At 34.4% G+C, this 10,876-nt stretch overlaps 1 protein-coding gene across 1 annotated transcript; it reads left to right on the plus strand.

Annotated features, from left to right (window-relative positions):
- The first annotated feature begins 7,740 nt into the window (after window positions 1-7,740).
- On the plus strand, window positions 7,741-10,126 carry LOC111416175 (UDP-glycosyltransferase UGT5-like). The gene is made up of 4 exons (XM_071198049.1): window positions 7,741-8,647; window positions 8,705-9,309; window positions 9,364-9,797; window positions 9,848-10,126. Exons 1-4 carry the CDS (start codon window positions 8,440-8,442, stop codon window positions 10,122-10,124), a joined length of 1,524 nt encoding a protein of 507 aa, XP_071054150.1. The 5' UTR covers window positions 7,741-8,439; the 3' UTR covers window positions 10,125-10,126.
- The last annotated feature ends 750 nt before the right edge of the window (window positions 10,127-10,876 follow it).

Below are 10,876 nucleotides of genomic sequence, written 5' to 3' on the forward strand. Positions count from 1 at the left end.
TTTTCCTTCTTTACATTTTTTGTATTTTTCCGTCTAGTCTTTTTTGGTATAAGTAGTTCATGCTGTCTTGTAGTATTCTATAGGTTCGTTTGATTTTTTCTCTTTTTTTGACTTTATATTGTTTGCGAGTTATCGTTAGCTGTTTCTTCTCTAAACCTGCCTACTGCTTCGCTGTTCTTGCGTTTAAATTCTAAAACTATTTATTCTCTGCCATAACCTAACGTACTTGAGATAGTGTGCAATGTGTTATATAAAATCTCTTTTTCTGCGGCCTTGGCATCATTTGTGTGAATTTTTAGGTTTCACAAAAAATTAAATTCCAAAAGTCCAGGAATATTATCATCGTGCAGGTTCTGACTTCCCAAAGATTCCTTCTCCATTCTACATAGGCCGTGTCTTCGATACATATGTACCTGGTGGTCGATCCACTTTGCTATCCCTAATAGCAAAGTTTCTTGGTCTTAGCGTTGAAAAGAAATTCTCATGAAGTTTTCGATTTTATTTCCAATGAAGTCGCCTTCATCCCTGTTATGTACCTTACACCCTCTGTAAATAAAATTTGTTGCCGAATAGCAAGAATCAAGTAAAATTCGACTTTTGTGCAAATTCAAGAAACCCTAATTTTAACCGAGGTATCCACTTGCAAGAAATGCTCTCGAGAGAAGCTGTCGAGAGTATTTTTTTTGGTGGACACGCATTTGAGAGTAACTATCAGAGAGTCCTCACCAACTTTCGGAGACTGAACAGGTTGAGACTTGTACTCAAGTGGACACGCACAATTTATCTATGATGAGAGTAACTGTCAAAAAACGAACAAGGTTCGAATTTTGCTGCGAGTTTTCTCAATATAACACGTTTAAAGATGACGCTTAAAAGAAAATAGTCCCAAGAAGACATATTTGAAATAATTGAAGTGTATGAAGAAAAATCAGTTCTTTGGAATACCAAATCTAAAGAGCATAGAAATCGGAAAGCGAGGGATGCAATTTTAACAAGTATTGGACAGAAATTTAAACGGGATTTATACCATTGGTAATATTTAGTCTTCTGACAACATAATTTGGTCTTCTGACAGTAAAATTAAGTCTTCTGCTAATAGTGTTTGGTTTTTTAGTAGTAGTGTGTAGTCTTCTGTAACAATATCTAGTCTTTCACTAGCAATACTTAGTCTTTTGCCAGCAATATCTAGTCTTCTACCAACAGTATTTCGTCTTCTGGTAGTAGTGTGAAGTCTTCTGGTTGCAACATCTAGTCTTTCATTAGTAATACTTAGTCTTCTGCCAGCAATATCTAGTCTTCTACCAACAGTATTTCGTCTTCTGGTAGTATGAAGTCTTCTATAATTCAATTTTCTAACACAGCAAATATATTTTGTAACTTCGACATGCAGTTTTAGCTTTCCCCAGCAAAGTTATTCATGTCGACCTATAGCTAATATAAAAAATTACCTACTAAATGCACTTGAATTAAGGTTATACACATTATTATAAAGAACTTTTGTAAATACATTTAAATTTTTATAATTACAACATAATTAAAACTATTTGAATTTGTTTAAATAAATAATGATGTGGCAACTGGATATTGTGGGAGAAAAATAAAACACCACTTTTGGTTAAGAATCAATGTCTCTCTCTCACTGCTAGTTACACACTGCCAACTCTCACATGAAACACTCGCATCCCCTCTTTTTCCGCTCTCTTCTAGTTCGTAACCGGTAGTTAGGGGAATTTGATCCTACAGATCGGCCATTCCTGATTTGGGAATCGCCCTCGATCCCATTTTGATTTTTTTCTAAGTCGTTCATCTTCGTTCCATGGTTTTCTTGTTCACTTTCATCTTGATCTTCATTGCTTCTTCCCTCTTCATTTTGAGACAACTCATAAATTTGATTTTCATTTAATTCTACTGTTTGGCCTTCTTCTTCTGATGTTACTTCATCCAAATAATCTTTCCAAGGTTTCATGAAATCCGCAGCGGTTGAAGTCTTCTTTGGGACTTCTGTCCTACCAACTCTCTCAACATCATATCGATCATGGTTTTTAACGGTTACAATCTTGTAAGGTCCCAAGAATTTTGATTTAAACTGACCGCAATTTGCGAATTTGGTTCGTTTTATAGCAATGAGATCACCACACTTGTACTGTGTTGAAGATTTTCTCTTTTTATTAAATTGTTTTCTGTTTTCGTCTTGGATCTTCAGTATGTTTTCCTTTGCTAATTTTCTGGATTCTTCTCGGGTTTCTACAAAAGTTTGTAGGTATTCGTCCTCGATTATTTCCTTTAATCTGATATCGTCTTTGTGTTTCAAAGGTACTCCAAATAGGATTTCACCTGGACTAGTTCGAATACTTCTCTGATACGTTTTATTTAAGAATAGTTGCACTTTACCGACATGTTTAAACCATGTTGACTCGTCATTGACAGTTAATTTAGTTAATATCGGTATTATTATACGGTTGATCCTCTCAACTTGTCCGTTGGCTCTTGGAACACCGGTAGTTATGTGGGTTAATTGAACATTTTCATCTCGACAATAAGCCCTGAACCTTTCTGCCGTGAAAGCTGTACTTTTATCGGTGACAATATGCTCGGGATTACCAAATATCATCTTCTGTTGTTCCAATTTGCTAATAGTTTTTTCTGTTGTAACAGTTTTGGTAGGATATAGCCACACAAATTTGGTAAAACTATCAATGAATACCAGCAAATACGTGTAGCCCTTAGCCGTAGTTTCAAGTGGTCCTAGATGATCCATACGATAAGTTTGTAATGGAATTTCCTCTTTTGGGATTGGGTTTAAAAAACCTTCTTGCTTTCCGTATTTTCGCTCAGCCAGGATACATCTGATGCAGTTTTTAATACATTGTTCAATTTTTGATCTAAGTTTTGGAATCCAAAAATCACGTAAAATCATATCTTCAGTTTTTCTCATGGAAAAGTGCCCGTTATCTTCGTGCGTTCTCCTTATTATTTCCATTTGCATCTTATTTGGTATTACAATCAAATCTATTCCCTGTACAGTTTTATACAATATTCCGTACTTCAACTGATAGTCTTCGTGTGGTTGATTATTTTCTAACAATTTCATCACTGTCCTGACATACTCATCATCAGTTTGAGCTCGTTTCACCTGCTCTATTAATTCGGAATTAATGGTAACAGTTAAAATATTCCTTGAAAGAGCATCACAATGCGCCATTTTTGTACCTGGTCTATGTTCAATTTCATATTGAAACTCTCCCAAAAACGTAGCCCATCTCGCTAGCTTAGGTGACAAATCATTTTTCCGCAAAGTCATGGATAACGCTGCGCAGTCAGTTAGATCCTGAACTTCTTCAAGGCTGCTATCACAGCTAATGTTTCAAGTTCGTAACTGCAATAATTTTGTTCTGCCGGAGTTGTTTTCTTACTCATGTAGTAAATAGGATGCATTTTGCAGTCTTCACCTTTTTGCAGAAATACTGCTCCATAACCAAGTTATGACGCATCCGTGTGCAATTCAGTTACCGCTTCGGGATGATAAATTCCCAACACTGGTCTGCTAGACAATACATTTTTCAACGTTGCAAATGCAACCTCCTGTGGTGTTTCAAACTTGAATTTAATATTCTTACGCAGCAAATCGCTTAATGGTTTTGCAATGTATGTATAATCCCTAATAAATTTACGGAAATACCCCGTCAAGCCGAGAAAACTCTGTACCTGTTGAACAGTTGTGGGTTTTGGAAATCTTTGGGCAGCTAACGTTTTCTCCTCTGATGGTCTGATAAGGTTATACTCAATATAATGTCCCAAATAGGTGATGTCTGTTTTGATCAGTTGACATTTTTTCCAATTTATTTGCAAACCATAACGTTCTGCCGTTTTTATTACACGGGTTAATCGATCCATAGCTTGCTCTCCATCGGATGCCACTATTACAACATCATCTAAATAAGTTAGTACTTCCCCTTCTCTGATGTGTGTCCTGAAGACCGCATTGTTAAAGCGCTGAAAAACGGATGGGGAATTGCAGAATCCAAAAGGAGTTCTCAAGAATTTGTAATGGGCATCTGGAGTTAAAAATGAAGTATATTTCCTACTTTCTCGTTCCAAAGGTACGTGGAAAAATCCATTTTTTAGATCAAGTGTGCTAAACAGCATATCTCAGGTTATCCAGTTGGTACTCTAATTAACCCGAGGGGTAAACCGCTAGTTCAAATTTTGTACACCTACTTCCCCTTTGACAAATTATTCCTTATACTTCCTACTTATATTCCTAGTATTTCCCTGTACTTCCGTGTATTTCCTCATAATTCCTTATACTTCTCGATACTTCCCCGTACTTCCGTGTACTTCCCCGTAATTCCTCTTACATACTCGTACCGCCTCTCCCTTCGGACAGCATATCCACGTGTGTATTTAAGTAAAACACCCAAATAAAAGTCAATAAAAATTAACATATATTCTTTGGCAAATAAAAACATTGAGTTTTTCTATATAAAAACAGAAAATAATAATACTGACAAAACAGATTTAAAGCTTTTTATCATTTTGTTTGAAAGCTTTGTATAATTTCTTTATTTCTACATCATCATGTCTGCTAATTTGAAATATGCCGTTACCAAGTAAATTAATGGGACCGTAAAATACATACTCTTCATCTACAACCGCGATGTCTGGTGTTTTCGGCCATACAAAAAAATCCAGCCACGGACAAATAGCCACGGACAAAACATATCAGAATGAAAATTGTTACTTCGAAATATGCATACAAGTTTTATCAAATAGTGTGCATTTAGTTCTACACAGAGGTAGGCGTTTAAAGTGATGAAATTATCGGTTAGTTTATATGTTTTGTGTTCTTTTATCCAATATCTCCATATGCGGAAGTAAAACACAGCGTACCAAATATAATACAGTCGTTTTTCTAAAGATATGTTTTTATTTAAGAATGCGTTTAATATGTACACAGCGTACCAAATATAATACAGTCGTTTTTCTAAAGATATGTTTTTATTTAAGAATGCGTTTAATATGTAACTGATGACTTTCAAATACGAGATTGTGCCTTCTGAACCTTCTACGTTCTTCGGCAATTCCAATACTTCTAAGGATGTAATTTTTTCCACTGATTTGAAGTTCATTCGGTCTGTTGGATTTAGATCGGAAATCGTTAAAAAATGTTTGTCTTTTGGTTGATTCTTCACTAGTTCTTCAATATGCGTTACGGATATAGTAAAATTTCCTATCTGCAAATAAATGTTGGCTTTAAGTAGGGGATTTCGTAGTTTAGTTCCGATATGAACTTCGTCTTGTGTAAAACATTACCAGTTTTCAGGGTTAAATTCATTGTCTATGGGTATTTGAAACCACAGCCAATTAGGCTCCTGCGTTTGTTTGAAAGGAAGTTTTGCTCTTATACGCATAGACTTTAGAAGCCGCGTATCTCCATCAGAGGAGTAACCCAATATTTTTATTCCATAACGACTAGCTTCCTTTTCTAAATATTTCCATCGTTGAAGAACGTCTTTGTATATAAATGTGTTGTCAGTGCCATATACTGATAAACAATAAGCTGGTGCGTTTTGACACAGCGGTTGCGCCATTATCACGTAGGCGCAGTTGCCCTTAGGACAATTTAGGAAATATTCCTGCATAACTCTTGATGAAGTCGCCAAATATGCATCTGTTACAGGCAAACCATTTCTAAGTGGCAGAGAAAATCCCATCACCGTATTGTTTCTAGAATTGTATTCAACTTTTCCCGTTATTCTGGTGGCGTCTTCAGCAATCCAAACAATCGAGGGAAGATTCCTTTCGACCAGAAAAACTTTAAGATTGGCAAAGTCGAAACTGCCTTCATCAAAATACTTATTCTGATTGTTAACATATCTATTCAGGGTCGAAATTCTTGGGAGTGCGCCCTTTAAATTTGTATAAAGGACTTCATACAAAAGTCTACCACCAATGTAAAATAAATAAAGACTAAATTTTTTAATAACGTCGTCAAAAGTGTGTTTATATTTTGAACGTTTTGTATTTTTTAGGGAAATTTCACAAAGAATTTTTAGCAACCCTGTCACACTCTTTCTCGCATTTTTCAATGAGAAATCGCTTTCCCCTCTAATTTTAAGAGTATCATCGATCTGATTAATTATTTCGGGATTAGCAGATAAAACATTTGTTGCGTCGTTTAGTAAAGAAAAAAAGTCTGTTATAAACAGTTGATTATTGTCAATATTGTCTCTTTTGCGTTTAGATCTTTCACTTCTTCCGTACTTTTCTAATTTCCATTTTGAAGAGCTAGTCTGGGGAGAATTATTACGAGTAACAATTTTTCGTGTAGGAACTCGTGTAAGGGTGTCAGTCGAGATTTCGGTCTTTGTTGGAGTTACACACTCGGTTACGCCGATTGATACTTCCTCGGATACTTCTGAAGAAACATTTTTTTATCGGTTTCCGAGGCGGTTTCATTAAAGTAAATATTTTCAATACTCTTCAGACATTCATGATGAGATGTGTCAGTACGGTCAACAGGTGTTACGGAAATATTTTCTAGTATAATAATCTTTTGTGAATTATTTTCAACTGAAGAACTTGCACGTGAAGAACACGGATTTGGGTTCAACGTAAAATAATCAGTAATTGATGTTTCCTTGCGTTTACTTTCAACAATAGTTGCCGGTGCATTAATTTGATCGTTCGTGCACGAAAAATGTATATCTAATCCTTTTTGAATTTTTAGGCTTATACCATTACATTTTGATTCACATATTAACCATTTTGTTCCTGACTAACTTTTGTTTTAAGCCAGCACTTAAGAGCTTTTAATATAACGCACTTTTCTGTTTCCTGATCTGTAGCTGCAGTCTCACTTAATGGTTGTGCTGAGGGGGGTGGTAATGTCTGCTCAGAAATGTTTTCAGTTATGTCGGTTTGCGTAGACTGAGTCTGGAAATTTGGAAATTAAAACTATTTGTTTTTTCGTGCCAGATAGCAATTTAAATTGCTGCGGATTATTTTTAAAAATCCCGGAAAACAAATTTTTTTCTTCCAAAGTTAGTAATTCATGGTAGTCATTTCTAATAAATGCTTCTATTTTTTCTAGATCATTTTCGTCAATCGTGCCAAGCAGCACCTCATTATCAAATCCGCTAATAATAAGAATTTCCTTAACATTTGCATTTAATTGAAATTGTAGAAAATTTTCGGCCTCTTGAAAACAGCGATAGCGATTTGCCGTCATCCTGGCGCCTAATATAAAACAGAATTTACGAGCGAATTTAGTACCATCGACTCTTCACGATATGTTAATATAAATTTAAATTTTAATATGATACTCATTCAATCTTACCTTTGAATGAAAACGATGCTTCTACTAGTAACAATTCACACACCCTTTATGAAACAGAAACTGCGCACCTAATACTAGATCTAGCTTGTTTATGGAACATCGTAACTTCGATCGTTAGATATCGTGTTTAATCGTGTTCGATCGTGTTTCAATATATCCCCAAATTTCCCTAAATAATTTCCCGTACTTCCCCAAACTTCCTCGATAATTCCCCGTAATTCCTTGTACTTCCCCGTAATTACTCGCATCTCCCCATAATTCCCCAGACTTCCCCGTAATTCGTCGAACTTCCCCATAATTCCTCCGCATTTCCCCTATTTTGTACACCTACTTCCCCAGCGGTTTACCCCTCGAATTAACCAGAATCCCGGTTGAGCCCCCAAAATTTGTGGAAACTGGATATTGTGGGAGAAAAATAAAACACGCACACACAATAAATCGATATTTAGTTCTTTACTATAACCTCAAAAATACACCACTTTTGGTTAAGAATCAATGTCTCTCTCTCACTGCTAGTTACACACTGCCAACCACAGAGTAATCTGTGCTGCCAACTCTCACATGCAACACTCGCATCCCCTCTTCTTCCACTCTCTTATAGTTCGTAACCGGTACTTAGGGGAATTTGATCCTACAATGATGTAAGTGTATCATTGCTCGAAGGACCAGAAAAAATGTTTTTAATTCACTCAATAATGAATGTCTATTGTAACGAAGAAATAACTTTTAGGATTTTTTTGATAATGAACAATCAATAAATGTTGTTTTGTTTTTTACAATTCCAATAAGCACTCTATTTTTTAAACTATTAATTTGAATAATGATTAATAAGTGAAATATAAATTTTTAAACATTCCTTAATAAATGAAATATGAATTTTAAACAAAATGAAATATGATAAATTTCATGATATTTAAACAGTTAGAATACGTATAATTTCGCATAATTGGTTGTGCGTTTTTGTGCGACACGTGAAACATTGCATGTCTTATTAATTTTCTCAATTGACGATATTACATAATATCACTTCACTTTTGCAAGTTTATTTCTCAATTTCTTTCGTATTGTATTAAGCATCCGAATAACAAGCAGCTCTTATAATGCTAACATTTCTTCTCGTTTTAATTTCATTTCAACAAATTACTTGTAAAAATATTTTATATGTTGATTTGGTTCCATCACCAAGCCATCATGGATGGAATGAAGTTCTAATTGAAGGCTTATTAAGTAGAAACCATAATGTTACAATGATTGGATATTATGATTCAAAAATAAAACATCCCAATTATGAAGTTTTACAAATCGATAGTAAGTTAAGATAAATTAAAAATTATGTTAAATTTAAACACTTCTTTTTGTGTATAGTTAAACCATTTACTCACAGTGTTGATGCAGCATTCCAACAAATGTCAGCTTCTGGTTCTGCAAGTATAAAAGGAACATTAGGTTTAGCAGCATATGTAGAAAATAGCTGTAAATATTGTTTAAAAACCCAGCAATTTAAGCAGCTTTTAGATTATCCCAAAGATTTATTTGATATGATAATTTTCGATGTAATATACGCTGAATGTTATTTACCCTTAATAGATCATTTTGGATTACCCCCAGTTGTTGCTGTTACCGCTTTTGGAATGTATTCTTACATTAATGATGTTATGGGGCAAACAACCGAAAATTATATTCCATACTTCGCTTTACCATACTCAGATCATATGAATTTTTTTGAAAGAATACACAGTTCATTTTATTTAACCATGGAAAGCATAATAAGACTAAATAATTTGAAGAATTTAAATGATATTTCTAAAGAAACTTTTGGACCAAAATCTAGAAGCATTGAAGATTTATTTAAAGAAATTTCTTTAATGTTTCCCAACGATCATCCAATTTTGGATTACCCCAAACCAACAGCGCCGAATGTTATTCCAATCGGTGGTGTTCAAGTTAAACCACCAAAAAAACTTGATAAGGTGAAATTAGAAATTTGTTAAAAATATTCTAACTAATTTAGTGATCTATTTTAGGATTTGCAAAAAATTTTAGACGATTCCAAACAAGGAGTAATTTTCGTATCTTTAGGTTCAAACTTTGTACCAAAATATTACGGAAAACATGCTATAAAATCTTTTAAAGAATCGTTCTCAAAACTAAATCAAACCATTCTTTGGAAATTTGACGATGATGATCTTCCTAAAAATGTTATTACTCGAAAATGGTTCTCTCAAACCGATATTTTAGCGCATCCAAACACGAAGCTTTTTATAACTCATTGCGGTGGATTAAGTACGCAAGAGACTATAATTAGGGGTGTTCCAGTTATTGGAATACCGTTATTTTTTGATCAATATAGTCAAGCTGGAAAGATTCAATCGATTAATGGAGGTGTAGTTCTAAAGTATTGGGAATTAACGACGGAGAATGTTTATAATTCTATTTTGGAAGTGTTGTCTAATCCTGTGTAAGTTATTTTCTTTTAAATAAAAATATTTATTAAATTAGTTTTTGCAGGTACAAAAATAATATGAAACGATTATCTACATTGTATAATGAACAACCAGAAAATCAATTGGAAAAGTTTTTACTTTGGGTTGATTACGTGCTTAAACATGGGCATTTAAATCATTTATCTCTTGGAAGTAGAGAAATGAGATGGTATCAAGTAAATAATTGGGACGTTTATGCATTTGGTGTTGGTGTATGTTTATTGTTTTATATTTTGTTTAACAAATTAAGCTGTGTAATTTTGAAAATGAATACAACAGAGAGAAAAGAGAAAATAAATTGATCTACAAATCTTACATTTTCTTATACTGTCTATTAATCCATCCAATCCCTAAATTGTACCTCTGCTTCTCCTAACTCTATACTGAGCCGCCGCTAACCAACCCTTACTCTAAACGAAATCTATCAATCCAGCCGGAATAACCCTGCCCAAAGCTTCACCTACCACCAAAGATATATAGGCTTTAGCAACCAAATCATTTTGGGTATCTTCCTCACTTCCCGATTAATTACATCCATCAAATACCTATGAATCATGTCTAACCATTCCTTCCTAGGAGAGATATTCCACGTCTTTTCCGCAACGACCACAAACATCCAACCTCACTCTGGGTCTTCAACATCCTATCCCACTTCATTCCTTGTACACTCGCCCATCCACATGGTCACATTCCTCCTTAATCTCTCCTTCTTCTCGATATTAATTGTTGATCTTGTCGTGGCTGTCCAAGTCGTTAGGGACACACCTCCGGGATTAGTGAAGATGATATCAAAAAAGATGCTAAAAAAACGCAACATAAATTGGTAAAGATGATGTCAAAATTGATACTAGAGAAGGTAAGACAGAAATATCCAAAGATTATGTCAAAAACGAAATCATGGGTGATGTCAAGATTGATGTTAAAGACGATGAGACTAAGGTTACCAAAGAAGAAATCAACAAACTTGATATCAAAAAGGATGCTAATGAAGATGTAACAGAAATTACCAAAACAGATATCGTGGAAGATGTCAAAGAAGATGGCAAAGAAATTA

Source organism: Onthophagus taurus, chromosome 7 (assembly GCF_036711975.1).
Source record: "Onthophagus taurus isolate NC chromosome 7, IU_Otau_3.0, whole genome shotgun sequence".
NCBI lineage: Eukaryota > Metazoa > Arthropoda > Insecta > Coleoptera > Scarabaeidae > Onthophagus > Onthophagus taurus.